This window comes from Neophocaena asiaeorientalis, unplaced genomic scaffold (genome assembly GCF_003031525.2).
Source record: "Neophocaena asiaeorientalis asiaeorientalis breed wild unplaced genomic scaffold, Neophocaena_asiaeorientalis_V1.1 scaffold500, whole genome shotgun sequence".
In the NCBI taxonomy this organism is placed as follows: Eukaryota; Metazoa; Chordata; class Mammalia; order Artiodactyla; family Phocoenidae; genus Neophocaena; species Neophocaena asiaeorientalis.
The window spans coordinates 458,483-486,156 of NW_020171810.1; the positions used below are offsets into that span (position 1 = coordinate 458,483).

Consider the following 27,674-nt stretch of genomic DNA (forward strand, 5'->3'; position numbering starts at 1 on the left):
AAAAAAAAAAAGGTGCATTCCATTCTCATCTAGTCTCTAAACTTTTTTCCAGACTCCCTCCCTGGTTTTTCTGCCCTTTGCCCCCTCACTCCCACTCAAGCCCCTGGGGGTCTCCTGGGGCCCCAACTGCTCTGTGAATGGACTCTTGGGAGAGAGGAAAGACATTTTCTGCTGGACTAAAAACCTCCACTTTCCCCAAGTCTTATATAGTCTCTCAAAAGCCATTAGTATGTCCCACAAAATGGAGCATATTCAGGAACATTTCATAGGTTCTTTTTTGCCCATCACTTTCCAAAAAAATTTTTTAAGTCTATTCCTTAGTACTTTAAATGTTTAAGCTATTGCCACCTTCATTAGTTTTAAGTCCACTGAAGACCATCTTATACCTGCTGAGAGGGCCAGACCAGTCTCTCAAAGATATTCACAGAGGAGAGTGTGTGATGTGTATGTGTGTGTGTGTGTGTGTGAGAGAGAGAGCGATCTGGGGCCTTGGTGGAGAGGTTGGTGAAGGGTGAGGCACACTAATTGAATGCTTGCTCTGTATTTGAATTTTCCTTGCTTTTTAAATTTTAACTTTCCAATATTCCTGTAAGTGTGTATGTAGTACTGCAAAGAAAAAACAGATTCAAGTTCAGTAACTTCGCAAAGTTGGTAAGAGGAAGAGATAAGATTTGAACCCAAGTCTCTTGACTCTAGTGTCTTGTTTTTTCCCCTCAGAATATCACATTGTCAGGAGATTATGAGATTTCTTTGTGAAGGCAGTAAGGGCAGAGATCTCATTTGTAGCTAGGATTCTGGAAATAATGTACAGAACTTGAGATATATCCATTATATCTTCATACCCTAGTACATTATTCCACTATTGAATAGGAGTTTTGCTATTACTTAACTACTGTTTGAGGGTCAGTGAATTTGGATGAATATATTTGGTCATTAAGCTTGTTGCAGTAAATTGAAGTAACATGATATGAGTTGGTATGTTCCCGGGGAATACAGGCCAAGCAGAGATCTTCAGACCAGATTTATGGTATAACTTCCTGTTGGTATTTCTTACAGGCTGTTAGCTGTTCTAACGCACTCTCTACATGTCTTACGGAATCCTCCCAGTGAGATCTGTCTTCCTGAAGCAGGTTCCAGAGGCTGACTTGCCAAAGTCATGCAGAGCTGGGATTTGGAGCCAGGTTTTTGACTCCAAAGCTCATGTTCTTAACTTCATGGTATTGAATAAAGCGGCCCACGCTGTCTGTGGAGTGTGTTTCTCTCTAAATAAACCCACTTCTTATGTAAAAAAAAAAAAGCTCTTGAGAACACACCATGGGGAAGCTCGAGGTGTCTCAGGAAAAGAAGTCAGGCAAAGTCTATGAGAGCATTTGGGTTTGGGGTGGGTCATTTGGGGAGGTTCTAAGCCAGCAGGATGTGTTCTGTATTGGACGTTGTCAGAAAGCCAAGACAGTTCTGATTTACCCACAGGGAGGACTAGAGGAAGAATAGAGCTGTAATTGTGAGCACGTAGCAGTCACTTATTTTAGCAAAAAAAAAAAGGGTGTGTTTGGTATTCTGAGGGTGGCACGGTGACCTTGTTTTTGTGCTTGGACAGAATTATGAAGTGGCCTCACTTTGCCTCATTTTACGTGACCTTATCTGAGGCTGGTATTCTGTGAATTGTTTACGTCTAGCAGGAGAATAGCATGGCTTAGTTGTGAGTGCCAGGCTAGCTTCTGGATGTCAGGGGCTGCTCTTTTTTCAAGAGGAACTCAGGGTGGAGGCCACTAGAAAGTAGGGCATGATGGCACCATTTAACTCCAGGATTTGGCTATCTGTCTTTTTCAAAGGAGGTGTGTGTGTGTGTGTGCGCTTTGGGAGTTGATTGGGAGTGAGGGGGAGGGTGGGTTAGAGAAGGGCCTGGGAACTATACATTTCTCAGCAATGTGCCTTTTCCCAAGATGTTTTTGGATCTCCTCGTTGGATGTGGCCATTCAAGCCTTGTGATAAAAACGTCACATGTGAAAGCAAACTCAGTAGCTTACAACTAGTCTCCTCTGGGTTTCTTCTTTGATTCAGTCTCACATATAGGAGATGATAAGGATCTGCGTGAGGTGAAACAGGAAAGGGAAATGACACAGGACAAAGGAGGTTGTTCATTCTATAAAAATGAGAAAGCAGGGACTTCCCTGGTGGTGCAGTGGTTAAGAATCCGCCTGCCGGTGCAGGAGACGTGTGTTCGGGCCCTGGTCCGGGAAGATCCCACATGCCACGGAGCAACTGAGTCCGTGTGCCACAACTACTGAGCCTGTGCTCTAGAGCCCGCAAGCCACAACTACTGAGCCCGCAAGCCACAACTACTGAGCCGGCAAACCACAGCTACTGAAGCCCAGGTGCCTAGAGCCCGTGCTCCTCAATGAGAAGCCACCGCAATGAGAAGCCCGCGCACTGCAATGAAGAGTAGCCCCCGCTCGCCACAGCCAGAGAAAGCCTGCACACAGCAACAGAGACCCAACATAGCCAAAAATAAATAAATTTATATAAAAAACAACAACAACAACAAGAAATGAGAAAGCAGCTTAGTTTCCAGTTCCTCAACCACAGCCCGGCTTGTCAGTCATGTGGATGCGGGTGGGGTTTTAGAGGAGATGCGATTTTCAAACTCGCATGACTCACTATTCCTTCTTTCCCTCATGGGTAGTCAGACACTACGTGGTCTGCTGCTTAGAATGGGAGCAGTCCCCGCTTATTACAGCTGATGTGGGAAAAAAGTTATCGGGCCCAAAAAAATGAGCAGAGGGCTTCCTAACGTTCAGGGTGAACAGCCTGCCAGGAACCTGAGTAACAATCTGGGGAGGAAAAAGCCAACCGAGGAGCGTGATGACCTGTCTGGTATTGCAATCAGGTAAAACCTACCCCAGAGTCAGCCTGACCCATTTTTCAGTGTTAGGTTGGTAACTGTTCTTTGCCCACCTGATAAGCAGGCCTGTTGCAGGATTGGAAGGTTTCTCGAGATGGTTTTTTCTGGGTGTGTCTCAAGCCCGGCAACCTGCCAGCAACCCAGAGCCAGGCCCTACTGCTCTTCTCCCCCCGCCCTCCGGGCTGGTGGGGCTGGTGAGGGCCTCACCCTGAACAGTGTGGCGTGGGTCTCGCTGTGAGCCCCACTTCTGTCCCAGAAGCCAGATGGAAGAGGGACAAGGCTGGGCTTCTAGGGAAGGTGGAGGGGATGGAAGCAGAAACTGGGCAGAGCACGAGCTGCCCTGATATTAAACTGAAGACCCCCGTAGCAGGAAGTGCAGGAGTCCTGAACGGCTGGACTCTCCATAGGGAAGTCCTCAGGTCCGGGTCTGTCTCAGCTGAAAGGTGTATCCTCCCCAACTGCTGGGGGCTGGACATAGTAAGTACCTGGGTTCAGGGTCTTATTTTGTAGGCAGCTAGCTGGAGAGGGGGCGGACGGTAATGACCAATTGAAGACCCCTTGTCTTTCTAGTTACTCCGTGGTAGAGAAGGCAGGTGGTAAGATTTAACGAGCAGCAGGTGGGCCATCTTCTGCCACAATAGCTCTTTCCTGCTCTCACTGTTGCACTGGATTCTGCCAACTGAGATCAATTTCAGTTGTTAAGGAAAAATCTGCAGAGAAGATTAAGAGAGTGGGGACTAGCTGTCACTCACCCTTTAGTATGAATTAGCTTGCAAAAAGGCTTTCCCTTAACCTAGCTGAGATCAAGTCACAAGGAGAATGGAATCTAGTAGGGAGAGAATTTTGGAGCTCTGAAGCCTTGGAGGGGGAAGGCAGGAGTGGGTCTGGGACAGGATTTGCTCATGCATGAGGGCACTGGAAAATCCAGTTAGCAGCAGAAGAAGAAGGCACCAGAACACATGAGAGAGGATGGACAGAGAGAAGGGAGAGAGGTGCTTCAAAGCTTTGCCCAGAGTAAGCTCGAATTTCCTTCTCCTCCTCTCTTCAAAAAGACCACAGAGAGAACCTTCTCAGTCAAGTGCAGGTGTCATTTATCTTGACACCCCAAGCCCTGTCCTGGAGAGGCAAGTGAGGCAGGGGAGGGGCAAGCTGGTCGTGTGTCAGAGCAGGAGCGATCCGGCTGCTGCCCCCAGCTTTACCGCCCAGGTGCAGGCTATAGCGCCGCCCCCTCCTTGTCCCTCCCTGCCCCGGGGCTCAGACTGAGGCACAGGAACCTGGGTTGAGGCCTGGGAGTGGGCTACTCCATGTGACTGAGTCAGCTGCGAGTGGGACCCTGAAGTGACAGGTACATTTCCTTCCTAGGGGACACAGTTGAGCAGTTGGAGTCAGAGATGCAGGGGGAAAGGATCTGAGGAGCAGCAACTGCATCCCCACTTCTGGGCAAAGGGCAGCAGGAGCAAAAAGTAAACGTGGAAGTTCCAATCGTTCAACTGTACAGCAGGGTTACCCGGTATCCAGAGGGAAGCCACACCTGACTGCATTTTCCATCTCCTAAATTTTAATTCCCGTGAGCCTACTAAGCTCTTCTGTTGGAAGACCCATTTTGCTAGCCTCATATATGACCAATTATGACACTGGTAAAAAGAAAAGAAAGTGAACATATTTAAAAGCCTTCTTTATTTATAAGAGTAGACAAATGTTGTTATAAGAACTTCCTTCAGGATTGCAAAAGGAAACATAGATCAGAAGAGAAATATTTTGACAGTAAAAAAAATCACCATAAATCACCTATCTAACAGTGGGCTTGCTTCTCCCTTATTTGAAAGGGGCTTTCGGATGGGATAAGATTGGTAAATATATAACAGGTCCCTCCTTTGTCCCCCGGAGGCCACATACTTTTAATTAGCGGGAGAATTGAGGTTACTAACACCTATCACTCTGCAATGTCTGAGAGGAAACTTCAACCATTGTTCGCTCAAGATCGGGCATTGTCCTGGAGAATAAAAGGATCCCAAGGTGGCATTAAGAGAATCACTTGAGTCTCTGTAGATGGGAGCCACCATAGAACAAAGGCAAAACATATATTTCAGCAGTCTTTTCCTTAGTTCTCTCACGCGGACAATACTGAGATGAATGAAAGCCTTTGAAGGTTTCTTTTAGAAAGCAGAGAGAAATACAGGCAGATTTGCTGTCCAAATAGAGACTTGGCTTGCTGTGATAAGACAGGCTTCTCTGAATGTCTTTGTGCCCCCAAATTAAAAATAAACAGAGATGGCAATAGTTATTATCTACTATCCTAAACTCTCCCTTTCCTACGGTCTATAACAATGTTGCAGAATCCTAGATCAGGGTGAAATCATTAGTGGTAAGAATTTCAGGAGTCTGAGAACCTAAAGAAACTCCACACCAACTGACTTGGCAATTTGAGGAAGAATGCATAATTTCCTGGGGAGCACAGAGGTGGAATATTAGGAGTTCCAGCACCAAATCCAGAGTCACTGTGGGGAGTGGTATGGTGGTTACACTTATTCTTAATATTCAATTCTGCTCCAGTAGAACATGGTACCCAGGAGAACCCAAAACTGGAATACAAAGGAAAAGAAAAATAAATAAGGAATTGTTTTAGAAACATCTGGTACTTGCAGAAAAATGATATGAGGTTCGTTCAGGCTCAGGTGACACTGGATTTTTAAGAATGATCTTGCCTTAAGCATCATCACAGGGGCAGAGGTGACTCTGAGTCAATCCTGTCACACAGTGAACCAATATTTTCCCAAATGACCAACTCATGATGTTCTAGAATCACGAATGCGTAAAAAATTTATGCAAACCGCAAGACAAGCCAATGTAATGTATTTTAATGTAACAGAGTCCTAAAAGTTCTTTGATGAAGTTTCAGATTTCATATTGCAACTAACCTTTAAGAAACTACTACTTAGCAAGTTTTGTGTAGTACCAAAGGAGAATATTCACAATTATTTTTAGATAAGGCTACCAAAACACTTCTGTGTTTTCAACTACATACCAGTGTGTAGGATGGATTTCTTTCAAATCCTTCAACCTAAGCAACATATTATAACAGATTATATGAAGATGAACTATGAGAAGCCAGCTGTCTTCTATTAAAGCCAGACATTGAAGAGATTTTCAAAAATGTAAAAAAAAAAAAATACTGCCACTTTTCTCATATCTTTTTGTTTGGGAAAATAGTCACTTTTTTCCCACAGAAATATATTGTTAATAGTAACGTAATTCATTTGTTATTTTATATGAATTAACACGTGTTTTTAAAAATTCTGTGTTAATTTCCAACAGGGTAAATATCAATAGATACAGCCCTCCATAGACAAAAGCTTTTGGGAGTCCTCAGTAATATTTGAGAGAATGTAAAAGAGTTCTGAGACCAAAAGTTTGGGACTGCTTCCTGAATGCAATGGCTCTTAATCCTGACGACAAGTTAGAATCATTTGGAAAATTAAAAAAAAAAAAAAAGAAAAAGAGACCTGGGTCCTGCACCTAGATCAACTGAAATCTGAATCTCAGAGGTTGGGGTTCAGGTATGCTTTTGTCCCCCAAGCTCCCCCATGAGGTTTAAATGTGCATTCAGGGCTGAGACCTACCATTCTACCCTCTTGCTGCATGTGCCTCACATAAGAGTGGTCAGAAGAACAAGGTGAGACTGGTGAAGGCAGCTCTTTGGAAGGAGGGAGGCAGGTTAGAGGAGGCATCTAGAGAGATGACTGTCTTTGATATCTACTTGAAATGAATTTATGAGATCTGGAGAGATGGAGGAGCACACAAGTGCATCCCAGTCAGCCAGAGAAGGATCTGGTTTGTAGGGGAAGTTCACGCCCTACCTCCCGAGGGAATCCACTGTCCTTGCCCTGGTGCCAGCAGCTTCTTGACTAGCCTTCAGGTCTAAGCTTTTTTTCTAGTCAGTCTAGCGTGCTTGGGTTAACCAGGGGCCATCTCAAGGTCTCTCCTTATCACTATCCTCCCAGAAATGAAACATGTGATGGGAAATACTCACAGTCCAACAGAGAATGGCAAATCCAAACCACGCAACCCCCCAGGCGTGTCGGTTCATTGGTCCAGAGATCAGTTCGTAGCAGCCCTGGAGGAGTGGGCGATTCCATATCCACATGAAAGGGACCAGAAAAGAGATGTAAGAGATGGGTGGGAAGCTGATTTGAATCAATGTCACCCCAAAATCCAGTTTAACATAACCAGGCTATTTCTACATTCCTGTGGACAAGTAGGTTGTGGTGCTGTACTGAAGAAATAGGAATAATCTATAGGAATAATCCTTATGAAGAACTATTCTATATCATATTTATTTGTTTTTTCATTCAATCTAACCGAGGTGCTGCTGTTTTAGCATAACATTTTTCTCATATTGAATATGTGGCAATGTAAAGTATTCTTAATAAAATTTGAGTTTTTTTCCTCTCCCCAAAGATTTTATTGCTGATTTGTTTGAGGGCAGGGTCACTTTTTGATTTGTTTTTCAGTAAAAGTTCTTCCAGTTAGTGAAAATTAGAGGCTTTATTTTTTTAGTCATTAAAAGAACTCCTATACCATGCTTTGTAAACTCTCATTTGACATCATATTTCAACATATCTTTATAGTATTGTAGAAGAGCCACGGGGTGCGTGCGAGAGAGTGAATCATTCTTTATTCATCGTGTCATTCATTCATGCATGCCATAATCTGGTAAGTTTTATATGTAGCACATTCTGTTCTAGTCTCTATGCAAAGTACTGGAGTGATACACACATACAGGGCTAGACCTGCCATCTGAGCGACCTCCACTAAAGCCCTTGGAATCACAGGAATGCCTAGGAGATGCCATGACCAGGCTGGTTTTATGAACACTGAGATCCAGAGAGAAATGTCTTAGAAAGACTGACCTTGAAGTTTAGGCCCCGCCCAGGGTCTCCAGGTAGCCACTTGAAGTTCTATCCTTTCTAACCCTGCCCCAGTCCCTGGTTCATCCACTTGCATGTCCTGCCTTTGCTATATACGCCTTGATTTCTCCCCCATTTACACCTCTCCATCTACCTGACTCCCCCACTCACCTAGATGCTCAAATGAAAAATCTTGGAATTATCCTTAACTGTTTTTCTCTTAAGCAAACACTTTTGGGTTTAAAATATATCTCAAATCCAAACACTTATTACTTCCTGCTACCACCTTGGTCCACCACGGCCTCACTTCAGGATTCCTACAATCGCCTCCTGGCTGGTTTCCCTGAGGCCCGAGTCCACCCACGGTGCCCTACTAGTCTTTGTACAGTGCCAGAGGGATACTTGTAAAACATGTCAGATCACTTCACCTTCCTTCTCAAGACCCCCTGAAAGTTTCCCACCACTCTTAATATGAAATTCTAAGTCTTCACAATGGCTATGAGGTGCTGTATGATATGGCCCTGCCTCTCTCTGTGACCCCAGCCGCCACCAGAGGAGGTTGTTTCACTGCAAAGCTAATGAGCTTGGGCTCAGGGCTGCTTCCTTGCAAGACCATTTCAAAGTCCTGTACCTAGTTTTGCATGTGTAGTTTAAACTGTTTTTCCTGAGGAGAACCCCTCCCCACAAAGCTGATAAGCTTCAGGCCCTACAAAATCTAGATTCATGCTTGCCTCCTACTCTTCCTTCACTTGTTCCAGCCTTGCCATACGGATGTTCCTCCAAAAAGCTAAGAGCCTCCACCTCAGGGCCTTTGCACTTGCTGCTTCCTTTTTACAGAACTCTCTTCTTCAATCTTTTTTAAGTGAGGGTCTCCTTTCCTCACTTAATTCAGAACTCTGTGCAAATATCATCTTAATAGAGCCTTTCCTGACAACCACAGAGAAAAATACCTTTCCCCCCATCATTTTCTATATCCTGCTTTATTTCTGCTCATGGCACTTATCACTACCTGGAATTTATTGTGTATTGGTTTGGTAACTTGTTTGTGGTCTGTCTCCCATACTACAGTGCAAGCTCTACGAGGGCAGGGATTTTATCTTGTCCATTGTTGAATCTCTAGAACTTAGAACAAGTGTCTGGCACAAAGCAGGCACCTGATTAGGATGAATGGAATGTGATAAGAAGTAATAATTACAAGGATATTATTTGTGACACACTTGATGGTTCACAAACACTCCTATATCCATCACTCATTTGATCCCCCTGACAATCCTGGGAAGTGGTCATTTGTCCAATAATATGTATAAAAACCCACTTATGCCAGGTGCCAGGGACTGGGCTGGGCATTCAGCTGTGACAAGGCAGAAATGGGTGTTGCCCTCATGAAGCTCACAGACAAAAACCCCAGTTTTTCACCTCTTCTCATTTAGTGCCTTTCATGATGCTTTTTTCTCATTGTAGTGGCGCTTACCTTGATCTTCCTTAGTTCCATCATAATGCTCTTGAGGTGTAGTGATTAGAATTTGCATACAGCATTTTGGGGGCAGATGAACCATGATGTAAGAACATATATATTTGCGTCTGACATGCTATGTGACATTTGGTGGGTTTCTATTATTTCTACACTTGTGACAACTTCCCTAGTTTTGTTAGCCTTTCTTTGTGCATTGCAGATCTCACAAAGCTACAATTTGGATGTGAAAAAGGGTCATTCACCTCTTCATTTGCCCACCCACCAAACATTTATTGATGCCTTCTCTGTACCAGGCATTATGCTAAGTACTGAAGATACAGAATTGAAGGATGCATGGTCCTCAAGGAGACTCATAGAAAAAATAGGCTTGCAAACAAATAATTATATTTCAAGGTATCAACTGCAATAATAGAAGTAAAGTATATGAGGTACTGAGGTGGCGTACTTTGCTTTGTGGAAAAGGATTGTTATAGGAGAATTAGCAGGACCTGTAACTCGGAGAGAATGGTGGCATGTGGGAATCTGGGAGACCAGGGTAGGGAGAAGCAGGAAGGATGAGTAGATAAGAGATTATGTCAGGGGTGAAGAATGAGTGAGATTGAGAAAGTAGGAGCACAGGGAGTCAGGGACAGAGAGGAATTTCAAGATGCAGGAATTTGGTGTGGGAGTACTGCTCAGTGACATGACTCTGTAGTTGTGGTATAGCTAGTGGGTAGAGGACGTGGTGAGTCCAAGGACTGTTAGGGAGGGTGTGACAAAAGTGTCCCTTATTACTAGAATGTTCTGTGTGTGAGGGAAAATAGTGTGGCTGTGAAATAAACCAATCATCTGATGGCAAACGTCCTTTTTGGTCTCTTTCAAAGATATGATACAGTTTGTATGGAATTACAATCCAATCAAGATACATCTGCGTGGACTAGTTCCAAGGCTGGAATGTTACAAGCAGTTTATTATTTCTCAGAGTGATCGTTACATTGCATATTGTGATTATAGGCAGTAAATTTAATTTTTTTAGCAGTCTGAATATAACTAATTAAAATGATACCAAAACAATGTTTCTAAAAGGCTAAATGAGGGTTGCTCTGAACAACTCTGCAAAATAATCTATATCACTCCCATGTCATTCTCCGGATTAATGCAACCAATCCTAGTCCAGGCACCCTTCCAGGGGTGGCATGATGACCAGCAGTGCCGTGTCGTTCATTCTGAAAATGCATTTTGTATTATTTCCTGCAAGACCAAAGAGTCCGGCATTTCTCAATTATTTAATGTACTGGCACACAACTCGCTTTCCTCAAAGTGGTAAGGTACAGCAGTGTAAGCCTCTCAGAGGCTGACTTCAAGTGTATGAGGATTCTCTTCAGGGCTTTTTGGGATTATTACCAAGTTCTTTCTTGGCTTAGAGTCTGGGCTCTGGAGCCAGGCTGCTAGCATTTGCATCCTGACTCTTCCACTTACCAGCTGCATGACCTTGGGCAAGGCAATTATTAGCATCTCTGTATCTCAGTTCCTCTTCTGTAAAATAAGGATCAAAGTGGCACTACCCACGGAGCCTTAAATGAATTAATATCTGTATTGCACTCTCATCAGGCTGGAAACACTTTTTCAAAAACCACTTGTATGTGAATTAGCTTCTACCCAAATCACCAATCTAATATTTTATTAAGACTATCCTACATTACCACTGAATGAGGAGGGTGGGTGTACCATTACTGCATCTACCCTCAGCAATTGCCTTTGTTTTGGAACTGGCAAAACATTCCTTTTGTATATCATCCCTTTCAATTTACGTTTTGCAAAAATAGAGTAAATCTTTGATATAAATATTTTTCAAAATACTAATTCTATACATTATACAAATAGTGTTCATTTAAACAAAATTGGATTCTGCTATTGCAATTCTCGCGTTCTGTTCATTTATTAAAATGTAAATTTTCCCAGATCAGCCCTAGATTAGCACTTACATTTTACTAACAGAGAAGGAAATAGCTAACATGAGGTTTAGGAAAAAGGATGCAGAATTCCTTAGTGAGAGACTATTACCTACAGTTAACCAGTATTTTCTTCATAAACAGCAGAAAAACCTCCTGGCAGGTCTTGGGAGAAGCAAGGACTCACCTGATTGTGATAGTATCCAGGTACCCCTAGTTTGCAGGCCTCCAGGTTGAGAGGTTCTTTAAGGTTGTTCATAACACAGCACTGACGAGGCCAGGGGTAGTCGGCATCGTTATTCTCAGTCCGGAAGGCAGAGGTGTATTTCTGCCAGTCTGATGGTCCATTTACACCACAACAATTGTCCTGTCAGCACATGAGAGAAACAAAATTCTCTTCCATAATCCTTGCTAGAGCCACCAAGGTGGCAACTGAGACTTTACGGAGAAAGAAGATATGGAAATTATACTGTATCTTACATTTACTAAAAATCCCCTAATGAGAGCTGAAGGTGTTTTTAAGGTATTACATTGTAGAGTTTGCAAAATACTTTTACATTTATTACCTTACTAGCCATTAATGAGCTCTGTAGCCTTTGACGAGTTAAACTTTCTAAGCCTCATTTTCCTTAACTGAATTGGGACGAATATAGTACCTACCTCACAGAGCTGTGTGAGGAATAAATTAGTCAATGCATTTAACACGTTTAGCACAATGCCTGGCCCATAGTAAACCCTTAAAAAATGTTAATCATTATTAGTACGAATATCTTGCTACAATAATGTGAAAGAGTTATAATTATTCTCATGTTACATACGAGCAAATTGAGAATCAGAAAATTAAAATTTTTGTGGTGAAGAAATCGTGAGTAATTCTTCTTGTTTTACTTTTCTGTATTTTTAACATTTTCTGGAGCAATTATGTATTATTTTTATAATGGGGGAAAATAAACTGGAAAAAATAACCAAAATCTAGTGGCACATGGTTCTGCCTCTACATAGGAAAGGAAGATCACTTAACACGTAGCTCATATTACTCTAGATAGAATTGAGGATAGGGGATAAAACACAATTCACATCACTTTCCTTCCATTTTATAAATTCTGCTAAAATGTTTCAAGGGAAGAAATAAATACTACTGCATCTCTCAACTTTTAAGATAAATATATTCAGCAAACTTGGTGATAAAGTGACTATCTTAAAAGCATTTTTTGGGGTGTACGCGGGCCTCTCACTGTTGTGGCCTCTCCCGTTGTGGAGCACAGGCTCCGGACGTGCAGGCTCAGCGGCCATGGCTCACGGGCCCAGCCGCTCCGCGGCATGTGGGATCTTCCCAGACCGGGGCACGAACCTGCGTACCCTGCATCGGCAGGTGGACTCTCAACCACTGCGCCACCAGGGAAGCCCAGAGGCAACATTTTTTTAATGTAAGTGATGCTTGAGTTCTAAGAGGCAGAGTGTGTGATTAATCTAAATTTCTTACCAATGTCATTACTCCTATAAATGGAAGCTAATCAACATCTTGGCTTAAAATAAAATATAGATCTAGGGGTCCCATTGAGTCATGTGTACACCCCCTAGTCCCTGCCAGTAAATGAGAGGAATAGAGGAACTTGCCTATGTCAAGTCTCTTTGTGAAGGAAGCCCCCTTGGAGGCAGTGGTCCCCACACTTTAACTTCATTCCTAACCATCCATATGCCCTTGGATACTGGTTTAGGTACCAAATGGCATCTCCCCAGGACTGCAGGCTTTACCTGGAGCATGAGCCTGTCCCAGGTCTTGGTGACTCCATTGTTTTTCCACTGGTCATCATTGTTTGGAGGACTGTTGTTTTGGTACCTCTCCAACATCTGCTTCAGGAAGAGGTTGGGTGTGAACTATTATGGGAGGAGGCAACACAAGAGGAAGAGTTAGCACAGTAATCCTCAAGGAGGCGAAGTGATTTGCTTGGCATGTTGCTGGGGTCCCTGAACATTGTCTCCTGGAGTAAAACTGAGCTCAGAGTCACTGAGTAGGGCTGGGGGTGGGAGTAAGGCTGCTCTGGGTGGCGGAAGTCCCCCTTGTAGGGAGAAGACCCCCATCTCCAAAGAAATTCCAGTGAGTTAAGGGTAGACAGGCATTGTGGGGTGGCCTAGGCCAGGGAATGGAAAAAAGGAGAGAAAGCAGGGTGCTGGATGGGAGGGTGTCTCAGATGTGGTGGATTCCTGCTCATCCCAGTGGAAGGCCAGTGGCTGTGGCAGAGCGGTGAAGAGCGCGGCGGTGCAAGCTTGGGCCCTGGGAATCACATGGCCCGGATTCAGGATCCCACTTTCGCTTACCAGCTGTGTAACCTTGGACAAGTTACTTTATTTCTTAAGTCTCATTTTATTTTTATTTATAAAATGAATACCTGTTTCATAGGGTTACTGTGAGGGGAAAAATTATATATTTATTATTAATATGCATATTACAATGCCTGGTATAGGGTGAGGGCTTAATATGTGTCAGTTATGATAGTGTTATGATGGTAATGACGATTCATATGGTCATTTCTGCTCTGTCTTTTGAGGTTGTACTCACAAAGTCTCGTTGTGTTGCTGCTGTGATACAAGATGCCACTTCAAAGCCGTATACAATAAACATCAGAAGGAAATACTGGAAGGGAAACAAATGGAATACAAGAATTACATCTACCTCCGAAGAGAGTTTTTTGTTTTTACAAATAACTGTTATGTTTTCTGCAGCACATTCACCTAAATATAATTTCCTGATCATTTACATAATTATTCAACAAACCCTCGTTGATCAGCTGCTTAGAGCCAGACTTGGTGCTAGGTGCTAATCAGATCAACTCTTCTCCTTTCCCCAGAGAACAAACAACTATTGAATACAAAGCTTTCTCAGTTCAGTACCCTGCATTTCCATTTTAACTGGGAAAAACATACAAGAGAATGAACTGGTGTGCGTGTGTATGTGTGTGTGTGTTCGTCCAATGGCTGGCAAGAGAATCAGTGTAGCACACACTATGGAGAGCCTCACAACTCCCCTCTCATTGGGAGACATTTTCTTTATGGTTTACTGAGAATTGAGGATTACCGAGGTCAAAGATGAATAGGGCTGCGTTTAATAATCGTCTTCCCACTTGGCAACGTCCAGTCTTATTAGAGAGAAGCAGGCAGCCTCCGGGTACACAGCTCTTCACCAGCATCTTGTCTCACTCACTCCCACTCCAGCTGCATCAGGTCAGTTGAGTGAAACAGCGCATTGTGTGTTTTGTTGCTGTGTGTGTGCGCGCGTGTGTGTGTGGTAGAGTACGCATGCACACGTGATGGCTCCACAACACACTGCCCCTGTTTATGGCTGGCAAATATCTGAAGGACAAATGTTCTCCGAAGCTGGGACGGGGACTCTTTGCACAAGTCCTATCTTTGCTGTCCTCAGCCTTCCACATACGTTTATGGTGCTTGGGTTCTTCTGCGGAAGGGGCGGTGCGGCGGTGTTAGCGGAGGAGCGCAGGGCAAACGGTTCTCCCTCCCTGGGCAGGGGCGGTTCTCAGAGCGGCGCCCTCTGCTGCCCTAACCATTCCGCCCAGAAAAAGGCTTTGGCTACTGTTAACACCAGTTAACAGCAGGAGCCCCTTCAGAGGCCTCATAGCATTGCCTCCCTCTGTATTAGCGGCTGCATTGCTCTTTGTCGAGAGCTTTGCTGGCTCCCTTTAAAGAGGCTCAGAAGCCCCTTAGAGACGCTCCAGAAAGGAGGCACAGGGTGCAGGTGTTCTCTCCTCCAGCCGCGTGGAGGGCACGCTGCTCCATCTCTTTGCCAGGCATGGTGGAGGATGTTCCCGGCTGTGCGAGACACACATGACCGGCCCAGAGTGAGGCTGGGATGCAGCTGAAGCTCTTCTCTAAGGACACCTGCCCCTTCTTTACCTTTCCCTGCATTCCTTAACCCCACCCTGAAAAAGTGGGTTCTTTTGCCCTGGAACTAACTCACACTAAAGACCCAGAGAATGTAAACATTCTACATTCCCTAGGTACCAGGATGATGTTAGTTCACAGGAAAAGCCAACCAACAAGCACCTTAGCTTGCTGGACTCGTTCCATGAAGGTGGAACTCAGGTCCTGCAGCCTTTGGCTAGGAGAGTTATTTCAGGTAGGGAGTGGGGATGGGGCCCCATCACAGGGCGAGAAACTGCTGTTCTGAGCACGGGGGAAGGGAGTAGAAGTTTAGACCCAACACCGAGGGTTCTTAGCCCGGCTGGCTGCAAATTTGCTCCCATCTGCAAAGGCAGGGCACAACCTACTGTCTGAGGTTTGGGGCAGAAGCCTCCCTATGGGTGCACAGAGTTAGAGCCTCCACGGGCAGGTGGGAGCTGCAGCTGTTCTCTACATGTTGCCCAGCATGGGTTTCTAGGGTCCCTGAAAAGCAGAGTGAATGCGTGAAATGGGAAGTGTAGGCCATCCCACAACATCATCAGCCTTGAGCTCAAAAATGTCTACAAAAGCTCATGCTTTCTCTTAAAAATTCGTGCATATTTTGTGATTTATATCCTAATATATCAACACTTGATCACTATTAAAACAATATTTTAAACTACTTACTCTCAAGAGAAAAAGTCTAATTATCGAGTTCTCACTGTCTCTCCTTTGGCCTGTGTAGCTCCTGGCTGTATCTGTTGGGTCCATGCAGACACCAGTCAGAGAAGCGAAGATCTGGAAAATACTCAACAGGTGACCTCCAGGTGTCTCCCCTTCAGCTTCTCTTGTTCTGGACTCTTCTGGACTTCCCATAGAGGAGAGCATCTTTGACCCCACTTGGATAATCTTCACTGCAGGGAGGGTCTTCCCCTCTACTCCCTCCTCACCTGGCACTCTGTGCTCCCGCCTATCCCACTGAAAACCGAAGCACTGTGCTCAGGGAAGAAGAAACAATCCATCTAAATTGGTCCAGGAGAGAAATGTAGAGAGTTTTAAGGTCTTACCACCAGAAGAAGTTTCCTGTTGGATTTCATGATGCCTGCAATGCCCAGGACAGACAAGCAGAAGAAGCAGATGCCGACAAACATGCCAATCCAGGCTGCCCCATAGATGTCATCATTGTCAGTGGCTTCAAGCAGCGGGTAGAGGCTGTGTTGGTCGGATACAAAGAAGATGCACTCTGCAGTCAGGGCGATGCCGCACATCTGGGGGCAGAGGGGGTTCTGTCAGGCTGGCGGCCATGAGAGCGGCACTGGGAAAGGGGTAGAGGAGTAGGGGCATGGTGGTAAGAGAGACTAACTCTGTCCCCTGCATAGGCTTTGAGCAACTGACTTAAACTCCTCATTGCCAGGAAGTCAAACATCTCCTTCCATCCTACGTATTGGTTTCATGCCTCCTTCCACATTTCGCTCTATCTTCTCGCTCTTTGGCAGGAGACCCAGACAATTTCAGACCATCTATAAAACCCCTGGGACATGAACCGCTCAAACAATGACTTCTTGTACGAAGATAATCTCTCACTCCCATTCCCACTGCCCACTGTCCATATTCCTGGATTGTAATATTTAAACTGGTCCTGGTCATGTTCTCTGTGCCAGAGAGCCATGGAACATTAGAGCTGGGAGGAACCTTGGTGGTTATCTTTCCTGCCCCCTGGATTTCATAGATGAAGGATCTTGGCCCTGAAAGGCAATGACCTGTCCGGAGTCACACAGAGTCATAGTCAGGGCTGGGCCCAGAGCCAGTGATCCTGATTCCTAAGTGCTCTCACCACACTGTGCCCACGCAGCCTGGCCTCTGAGTTACTCTTACATCCCAGTACTGACCCCCCCGCCCCCGTGTGACCAGCACAGGAAGATGCAAACATCTGTCCCCAACAACCTTAACAGTGGAGGCTGTGGAAATCAAACCAAGGAGGGATAGGAAAGACACACCAAAGCATGTGTGTTGAGAGTGCTTGGACACGGACTGTGGTTAGCGTGGTTGCTTTTAGATTCTTGCGTTTTAAAGTTGGGAGGGAAATCTCTCTTTTTTTTCCCACATGGTCTTTTGATATATTACATAGTTATATAGGATTATTTAAATAGTTAACTTCTAGTTAGCATGATTTACTAACACACTTCTTAAAAGGAAGAAAAGATGTAGGGAACCAGTCATTATATCATTATTTCCCTTTAAACTCTCACTTTCGATTGATCTAAAATCATAATTACAGGAACAGCAGAATTTCCTGGAAAATACTCATTACTTACACCAATAATCACATTTTCAAAAATCAGCAGGCCCTGGAAGCAACGAACAGTGGAGTCATCTTTGGCCATCTTCACGGTTTCCCACAAGCTGAGGACACAGCCGAGAACATCACAACTCGTTAGGAGCAGGGGATGAAGACTGCTGCTGCAAGTTCCACAGCAGAACTAAGTCACACCACCGTGCACCGCCGTCGTGTTCCAGAGCACCCAAACCAAGTCATGTGATCATTTAGCCATGGAAGAAGTTTGGTTATTCAGTTCAGTGATCACAGTAATTTTACAAAGGAGAAAAAAAAAGTAAAGCCAGCCTGAGTCTAATCACCAACTTCCAGCAGTTCTTTAGGGTATGGAACATACAGACTGCATCCTTCTGAGTGATGAACTGAGGCCCCATAGTCACCGAGGGCAGACCGGAGGTGGTGATGAAGCACACTGAAGGTCCCTGGTATGGCTCTTCCTGCCCTTGGTCACGGCAAACGGAAGCCCAAAGGATAAACCTATGGGCAGAGTGGGCAACTGGTTCCCATACGGACTCCGGGCAGCGGTTAAAACCCATCATTTTCAGAATGTATTGTTATCTTCAAATATAGTTGGCAAATTAAAAATAGCCCGTCACATAAGCGGGGGGCAAGGAGAGAAAGAGGGGTTAACATTAGTTCCTTCTCTATGCCACTCTACTAGGTAATTTACATACACACATGTCATTCTCATAACCTAATTAGGTAGAAGAAGAAAAAAGGTGGGGAGGCTCCAGTTTGCAGATGAGGCAACTAAAGCTTAAATTGGTAAATTAAGTTCCCCGGGGTCATACAACCAGTAAGTGGAAGAGCTGGGCTGGAGGCCTTGGTCTGTGTGGCTCCAGAGCCCAAGAGCTTCTCCCCAGCGCATGCTGGCTCCCAGAAATTATTTCCAAGGCTTAGCGCTGTGTCTGGCACTTTAAAAAGCGGGTCTCTCCCTCCCTGAGGATCCTCTGGAAGGAATACAGGGTAAGTGTTTGGGTGAATTATTTTGGCCTTTGCACTTGAATTACCTTGAGATAAGCCATCCACATCTTTCAGTGGTTTGTTAATTAAATTAACTATCCACTTCATCCACTCAGGCTCTAAATCAAAATGGGTTATATGACACAACTTGCATTTTGAGGGACACAAAGATATGTAAGAGAGATTGTTGTGTTCTAGAATTTCAGGCTTTAGTAGGGAAGCTGTGTTCCCAAATCATTATAATTTGTCTAATAAGACCCTAAGTATCGTGGGAGTTCTGAGGAGGGAAGAGGTAAGGCGTGCAGAATGTATATGGTTTTGATGGGTCAAGAAGAGGTGGGTGGGAGTGGGAGGAAGATGGGGGTGACATTCCAGGTAGAAGGAAAGGAAAGGTCAGGGAGTAGAGGCTTAGAAGAGTAAGGAGCCCAGGAGATAACACACTAGCCAGTTTGGCTGAAGTTCCGGCGTGCGTGGGAGGGAAGCCTTCTATTCGACTCAGACCTTGCTAAATTGTAACTTCATTGTTACACTCTAAAGTAAGTATTCACAACCTTCCAAGTAATCTTAAACATCTCTAAATATTTTCCCTTACCTGTTCACCTGGGCAGTGGTGGGAACTGGAGTTGAAATTTATGAGTGTTTTCTGGCCCGGAACTGGGCACATGGTGTACTCCATCAGTGTTTGCCAAGTGAATAGAAGAAATGGGGCCATAGTTACAAGATCCTCTGCGTAGCTTCTGCTTAGAAATGCCATTCATTTCTTTCCGCTTGGAAATGTCATTTCAGGCTTAGAAATGTCATTGATTCTTTCCCGAGATTGTTGCACACTAGACGGAGTGGAGCCTGAGCGCCGCGAAGGAGTTAATGCACAACCTCCCCCAACGGGGAGCCTTACTCACGTAGCTGGATCAGCCACATTATAAAGTTCCTCACTGGAATGCACAGATATTGCTCCTGACCAGTTGGGTTACTGTCTAAACTAGAGACACAGATAAACAGACCATGAAAGGTAGAAGTTCAGACAACACAAGTACATAGAGAGTAAAGGGCAAAAGAGGCCCAAAGCAGCCCCATTATCACCCAGTACCAGTTAGGACCCATTTGCAGATAGCAGCCTGTTTATGGTCATTAGCTGGGCTTAAAGAACAGAAAGAAGACAATTTGTTCTTTCAAGGAATTTAAAGTGTGATTGTAGCAACATGGCTGTACAGCAAAAATGACTGTACACTGTAGAATAAAGGAGGAAAGTAGGGCTACGGAGAAAAAGGAAGAAGACAGGTAGGTCACCAAAGAAAGAGGGCTTTATTGGTCCAGGAGGAGCTCCTGAACAAGAGAGCTGGCCCCAGTGACCCAAATATATCCTGTAACGATGCATACTTTCCCAAAGATGACTCTGACACACAGAGTTTTTAAAAAGGGGAAGAGACATATGAATACTCCGTGGAAGAATTGCAAGTCAGAATTAGGGTGGGGAAACGCAGACCAGAGTGGGAAAAAAGAAGGAAGGAGACAGGTGGGAACTTGGTGTGAGGAAAAAGGAGAGTAAAGTGAAGAAATCTAGACAAGCATGAGGTAGGAGATGCCAGGGAGGGGCATCTGATTTAGGAAGGCAGGACTGTGTGGATGGGCACAGAATGCTGAAGTGGCTGCTCACTAGATGTTTCTCCTTTTCCGCTACGCGTTCCTTCTCCTCCTTCAGCGGTGCATAATAACTTAGATAATGGCACAAAATAAAGTGATGGTGAAAGCTGTCATTTAATGTCCTCAGCACATGCTGGCACTCTGTGTTCATCCTCTCAACAGACCTGAGAAATGGGTATTTTTACCAAAATCTGTCCTGGTTTCTTATTGCTGTTTTAACAGATTACCACAAACTTAGTGACTTCAAACAACACACAGGGAATTATCTTATGGTTCTGGTGGTCAGAAGCATGAAATGAGTCCCATGGGGCTAAAATCCAGGTGTCAGCAGAGCTGTCCTCCTACTGGAGGATCTAGGGGAGAATCTGTTTTCTTGCCATTTTGCAGATGCAGAAAATGAGGCTTAAAGGGATTAATTGCTTTGCCCAAGGCACGTGGCTAGAAAATGCAAAAGCGGAGACTCAAACCCAGATCATTTAAGTTAACACTGCAGTTTGTAAAGACCTGCCAATATGGCTAATACTTTCAGTAGAAGAAACACCTGGCTTGTTTCCTCGCCAAATCTGGAGCAGAGAGAGTAGGTACCACTTTTCCCTGCTCAGGTGATCCTGCCTTTGCAAAGGTCAGAATCACTGGGCCTCTCTTCGCTCACTTCTCTAAGTTCTTGCCTCCTTAGCCCCTCAACACTGCACTCATATTTGCACATTTGCCCCAAACCCAGAGCTGCACCCACACGTTGTTCCAGAAAATCTGTCTAGATGTATTCCAGACCTGCACCTTTCTCACACACCCCTTGGGAACAAAATTCTTAGAAGAGATACAAATGTGCAGGTCAGTGTGAGAGCCAGCATTTCATAGCCTCTCCTCGGCCACTTGTAGTTGACTAGGTTGTTGTCTAGAAGACGTAAAATATTTATTGCATCCCCCAAACAGCCACAAATGTCAAGAGGGGTGGCAGTTAGACAGCCAAGTGTAGGCTTCTGGCAGCTCGCAGGGTGGTCTACTGGCTGTGGTCTAACAGTGAGCACACCGCACTTGGTGTTAGACAGCCAAGGTTCAAACGCAGTCTTGCCCAGTCCTTACGGTGTAACCTTGGGCAATGCCACTCAGTGTCTATTTCCTCACTTATAAAATGGGTAAAACACAACTTGTTGATGGGATTGTTGTGATCACTGAGATAAAAGATGTCGAAGTGATTGGTAAACATCAAGATCATTTACAAGCATGAATAATAACTAGAGGAATATTTAGGAAGGGGAGGCTATTGGGCTGTGGCTTTGCTTTATGTACCAGTGACCCCTGGGGCCTAGGAGGGAGGTTTTAATGGTTACTGATACCACAGCCAAAGGCGTCTAGGTTGAGGTGAAGCAGCCTCTTTCACACCTTCCTCCTGTTCCCTACTCAAGGGCTGCTCTGTTGGAGGGTGCTAAAAGCCTTACCCATCTCCCATCTGTGCCCCTTTTTATTTTCCATGGAAGGATTCATTGGCTGGGGGAGAGGGGGAAGCTCTTTGGGAGAGGGAAAAAAGCTTCCCAGTTGTGCTTGGGGTATGGCCAGAGTCAGGTACCAAACAGCACGTCCCTATGGCAGGGGCCCTCTGCACATTGCACCAGCATTCCTGAACAGTTAACACCACCATTGGGCCTCATCCCTAGGCTTTGGCCAGCTCTGGAGCCTCTGGTCCAGATTATGAGGTGATGCAGAGATGACCCTTGAGGTTCCTCCTCTGTACTGGGGCTGCTTCCCCCCTGACACAGAAATTACTCAGGGAGGACTCTGTTCTGCTCCCCTTGTGCGTTATTTCCTCCTGGTATCAACCTATGAAGGGCTTCCTGCACTTTACTGCAAGAGTCTCCAAAGCAGAAGGCGGCCCTGGGACCCTGTTTTATTTGTCTTTTTCAGTCCAAAGTGGCACAGCGCTTTACATGTGGTAGGCACTCAATAAATTATTTTACTCAGTAAAAAGGCAGATGACATAAATTTTAAAAATGTATATTTGAGTGAGAAGAATATATGAGTGAGTTACTTGCCTAGACCTTTATTGCAGAGCAGGTTAGAGTACGGTGAAGTAGAAAGAGCAGGGGCTTTGGACAAATCTAGCTTTGAATCTTAGCTCCACCACTTAGAAGTTTTGTGGCCTTTGGTAATTACTTAATCTTGTAGAGCTTTATCTCTAACTGGGTATTGCAATACTTAACTAAAAGGGGTACTATGAAAATTACATGAGAATATGTGTGAAGTTCTAACACAATATTAGTTACCCAACCAATATTCATTTCTTTACCTTTGCCTCAGTTTCTTGAAGCAGACGGACCAGAACAAACAGTGAATGATGAAGGCATCTAAAACTAGTGATTTAATTTTGTTTTAAAACAGAGCCACATAGGGAATGTAAATTGGTACAGCCACTGTGGAAAGGTTTCTCAAAAAACTGAAAATAGAACTACCATATGACACAGCAATTTCACTCCTGGGTATATATCTGAAAAAAAGCCCCCCTAATTCAAAAAGGTAAATGCACCTCAATGTTCACAGCAGCATTATTTACAATCGCCAAGATATGGAAGCAACCTAAGTGTCCATCAACAGACGAATGGATAAAGACGTGGCATATATATACAATAGAATACTACTCAGCCATAAAAAAAGGATAGAATTTTGCCATTTGCAATGACATGGATGGACTTGGAGGGTATTATGCTAAGTGAAATAAGTCAGACAGAGAAACAAATACTGTATGATGGGACTTCCCTGGTGGTGCAGTGGTTAAGAATCCGCTGCCAATGCAGGGGACACGGGTTCGAGCCCTGGTTCAGGAAGATCCCACATGCCGCGGAGCAAGTAAGCCCGTGTGCCACAACTACGGAGCCTGCGCTGTAGAGCCCGCAAGCCACAACTAATGAGCCCACGCGCCACAACTACTGAAGCCATGCCTAGAGCCCGTGCTCCGCAACGAGAGAAGCCACTGCAATGAGAAGCCCGTGCACCACAACGAAGACCCAGGTGCTCCCTACAGCCTCAGTTCAAAGGAGATCCCTCCAGAGCCCCTGCTCCACCACAAGCTCAGCCATAGGCTCCTTTTTGCTTCCTGGTGCCAGATGGCTTTGTCCACCCATTCTCTCCTGCTAACCAATCTCTCCAAAACCAAATTTCTCCTCTCCTACTCTGTTGCACTTAAATTTGAGAACTTTTTGGCTTTTTAGCTCTTAGAGACAGACTAATGACTTCCCTTTCCCTGTACCTACAGTATTTGTCCAGACCCAATCATTTTATTCTTTCTGGCCCATGGAGGGGAGGCTGGACAACCAAAGAGATAAAGTACAAACTCCTCAGCTTATATTCAATCAGTACCAACCAGGCTCCAAATGGCCAGCTACTTACCTTCCTCTGCTCCTCTGAGTGGTCTCTCATTTCTTCTTCTTGAACTCTTTACCACCTTCTGAAGCTCAGCTAAAAAACGTTTTCTTTCCCCAACTACCTTTGCCCAGAATTATCCTTCCTTCTCTACCTACCTCTCTTGCCCCAAGCAAACAGCTCTCCAAGCGAGCCCACACTGGGTCCTGTTTGGTGGATGTGTGTGTGTGTGTGTGTGTGTGTGTGTGTGTATGTATGTGTGCGTGTGTGGCTTTTCTTCCCTACTGGCCTCTGCTACGGCAATCTAACGTGGCACCTCATTACCGTTTTTCTTTTTCTTTCTTTTTTTGTTACTTCTTTTCTTTACCCAAGTTTGTTAATAAGTTAATTCTGAACCCACAAAGGAATAGATTGCTGTACATTTTAAAAACTCATTTGACAAATAATTGCAGTAAAGAAACAAAAATTATACACTTCAAATTACTTGATGAGTGACACACTTAAAAGTCAGTGACTACACTCCTAGTAGTTTTGTCTTACTGAGAAGGTATGTGATTAGGGAGAAATTAAGATGTCATTTATCTCAGGGCCATTATTGACCATGTGCCCTTTCATAGCATGATTCAATATCAGCTCTGGCTACAAACCGAGAGGCTTCATAGTCAGCTCCGTCATGGTGCAGACAAGGAAACCAAAGCTCTGGGAGGGAAAGTGACTTGTTCAAGATCATTGATATGTCATTTTCAGGGTCAAGATTTCAGTCTTGATCTCCTGACTCTTAAACCAGGCCTTTGTATTGAATTTGTTGCTGATCTTTCTTCTTTTTAACGTAGGGAGATACCACCTCCCTTTATGTTTCTTTAAAATTAAGAGATACTCCCCTGCCCTTTTTCCTTACAAGTTTAGCCAGAAGGGGAGTCACATAAACAAAGTTGACAAGGTGAGAACCTTCTACCCTCAACCTCCATTCAAAGTGTTCCTCACTCTTCACTCTAATTTCCAAATTCCCATAACTCAAGAATACTCCTTTGCTCCTGGTTAAAATGCAAATACATATAAAAGAGGCACCGTGAGCCTCATGAGCCATCGATGTCAATGCCTCATTGTGAATGATTTTAGTAGAAACCGTTCTTGTATTTCCAAAGGGAGAGGGAAGACACTCTGACAGGGAAAGAGGCCTGAGGAGAGAGAAGAGACGAACAGATGAACTTCCTAACCTATGATTTGGGGGCTTCGGGCTGTGAGTAGAGACTGACTCCTGATAATATGGTGTATCTGCCCTTCCCCCCTTCCATTTTAGCTCCCAGTATGGATGAGCTTTTCAAATATGGGGTTTACTGAAACTTTCCTGTGTTATTCCAAAGCAGTGTTTCCTTCATATATATTTGATTTTTTTTTCTTTTTCTTTTTTTTTTTTTTTTTGTTATTTGGGAGAGCTAGTAAGGAAGTGGATGGGATGGGGTGAATTTTAAAAAATGGGATTGGTAGCGGGCAGAGGATGGAATAGCAGCTGTCCCCCTTCAGAGACGACATTGCCCCTGCCTGAAAGTGCACAGTTCACCTCGAAATGTTTTCCACACACAGGAACAGCCCCTGTGAGCCCCACCCTATGGAAGACTGCCCAGTGGCCTGGCACCATGATGATTTATTCAAATTGCACAACCTCCAGGGAACTCCTTTGCTCTGAGGAGTACAGAGTTTTGAAAGGCTGGAGTTTTCTTTATGTATTTTTCTTGTGTCTTCATTCAGTTTGTTTTCTTCTAAAAATTATTCATCCCTACAGTGTTGATGTTTCCAGACACATTGAATAGGTCTAAACACCACTGCTTACTAAACAAACCAATTTTCAAAGCAGGAGGAAAAAGAAGTGAGACTCACCCATCAAGCATGAGATCATTTTTTCAAGCTCATTACCTCTTTTCCTCACCCAAGTTTGTTGGACCAGAGAACACACAAACCACACCTCACACTTTAGCTCCTATTAGTGAAATTTGGATTGACAAAAGAAAAAAAAGGAGAAATAGGAGAGGATGAAACAGATAAGAGGCTATTGCCTTAGCCCAGATTCTGAAACCCAGAACAAGATTAGACACTTGTATGACTCAGAGATGGGGATAAAGATGGCTGTGGAGATTAGATCAGGGTAATTGCTGGTCTGCTTACACTTAGGGGATGACGAGGTCGTGGGAATGATGAAAGGAGGAGCCTTTTCCCATGGCCATGACCCCCATGGCCCACAGCAGCCATTCGTTTTTCTTGCTTTACAGCTCTAAACCTGCTCTGACCAGTGTGGTGACTAGTAGAGGCTTGTAGCTATTTAAATTCAAATTAATTCAATTAACTAAAATAAAAGATTCAAATGCACTAGCCACATTTCAAGTGCTTAATAGGCAAATGTAGAACATTTCCGTCTTTGCAGAGTTCTATGAGACAGCACTGCTGTAGATCCCTGATGCTTGCTGTGCTGAGCTGTCACTCACTCACCTGAAGTCATGGAGTAAGATGTAAGCAATGGCTCAGGCCTTCTCAGCCAAGTGAGGACCTCGGGTGTGGGCAATGCCAGTGGGATGCCCAGCCCCAGGGCAGGAGTACCATGGAGATTCCTTGGGGCAGGTGAAATTAAGACACCTCCTCATGAATTTGATCTCTGCCCCGGTTAGGTAACAGTGACGCACCAGGGGTGTGGGTAGCCTTCATGGCCATGAGGCTCAGATTTCAGCATCAAGGGGAAGCATATTCTAGGGCTGATCAGTGTTTGCTCTTCCTAAGAATGTAAGCAGGAGAGGTCAAAAGAAATTCCGAGTGTTCATTTGTTTTTCTTGACTAGATGATGCCTAAGATCCCCTGTGTACTTACAAGTCTATGATTCTTTCCAGATAGTTAAAAAATAATATAGGTGATTGATTTATAAGCCCATTGTTGCAGAAAGCAAAAATAGTCTGTTGTAGTAGAAAGAAAAATAAGGAAAATTTCTCCTTATTGAGAAAGATTAATAAAAATAAGCCAAACATTTTTTATAAGGTTTGAAAACTATACGACCCAAGTTATATATATAACTTAAAAAATATATATATAAAATTTAAGTGAGTTCTCCTTATGCTTGGCAATTCTATTCAGGCAAAAGTGATCAATAAACATTATCTTTAATTTAAAAAAAGACATTAAAATTCATAAAAATTCAAAATGTCATAAATATCTTTAAAGCTAGTTATAAGTGGGGTTTTAAGCTCATAAACATAAAATGATACTGTTATTATTTGAAACTTAATCTGTATTATGTGTAGAAATGTTGTTAGAACAAAAAATACAACCTGCAAATCCTGGTGGAAACACCAACCGGTGAAGAGTAAAAATAACCTATGTAAAACTAACATTGTGTAGATAAAAGCTAATTTGTTGACCTATTTCAACATTTATTAAGCAGAACTGTTTGCCAAGAAGAAGCATGAGTAAATTGCCTCACAAATCCCATTACGAGTAGACAGGACCAAATGATTTCTGACAAGAAGATTAAGAAACTTTCTCTCTGCTAGGCTAATTTTCCTTTTGCTTTTTTAACTCTACATGGAAACTGGAGGTCCTTAAAGGTGTCTGTCTATCTGAGATTTAATCAGGAGATAGAGGTTTTCCCAGGGTTCTTGGATTTTTCTTGGTCTTTCTGTGAAGAGGTGGAAATGTGAGGTGGAAATCAGGATGGGTGAATAACACCCCCTGGAAGAACTTTATCTCAGTTCTGAGAACTGGACAATATCAAAGGGGTTAAGAAAGCAGTTTGTACAGTTTAAAGAGAACAGAAGAGTCACAATATCCTAAATTACAAAAAATGATAGACTCTGTTCATCAGGAAATGAACTTCTTCCCCAACCACTAAGAGTGCAGTTATCTTCCCTGCCCAGTGGAATGGATCTACTCACCTGTCCTCTCCCCCTCTTCCACCTCCTGGTACTGTGCCGGCCCACTGTGCACACTGCTCTGGCCTGAGGTGCTTTTCTGCCCTGTACCAATCCTTTGAACCTCTGGGACCAGGGGAGGGTGGTCTGTGATTGGGAGAAGGCACCTCACATGGGCTGAGCCCGATGTTGCCTGAGCCTGCCTTTCTGAGGCCGGAAGTAACAGGAAACTTTCAGCCAGTAGATTTCTGCTACTTTGGAATGTGTGACCCTGACAGATGCAAGCACCTTCTGGATTCCTCGGAGGTCTGGGCTTCCTCGAACACACACTCAGGGCTTTTGTTTTGATTTTGATTTGATTTGTTTCTACTAGCGTGATTTAA

General features: G+C 44.1%; 1 protein-coding gene across 3 annotated transcripts; it reads right to left on the reverse strand.

Annotated features, from left to right (window-relative positions):
• Positions 1-4,551: 4,551 nt before the first annotated feature.
• On the reverse strand, positions 4,552-27,388 carry UPK1B (uroplakin 1B). Of its 3 annotated transcripts, none has more exons than XM_024765658.1 (9): positions 27,316-27,388; positions 17,424-17,511; positions 16,176-16,376; positions 15,796-15,906; positions 13,775-13,849; positions 12,970-13,092; positions 11,402-11,581; positions 6,933-7,016; positions 4,552-5,484 (listed from the first exon to the last, which is right to left on the reverse strand). In XM_024765658.1, exons 2-9 carry the CDS (start codon positions 17,490-17,492, stop codon positions 5,434-5,436), a joined length of 894 nt encoding a protein of 297 aa, XP_024621426.1. In that variant the 5' UTR covers positions 17,493-17,511; positions 27,316-27,388; the 3' UTR covers positions 4,552-5,433. The 3 variants fall into 3 exon arrangements, with proteins under 3 accessions (XP_024621426.1, XP_024621499.1, XP_024621557.1); XM_024765731.1 differs by having other exon boundaries at positions 17,424-17,568; positions 27,316-27,335; XM_024765789.1 differs by lacking the exon at positions 15,796-15,906.
• Between the last annotated feature and the right edge of the window lie 286 nt (positions 27,389-27,674).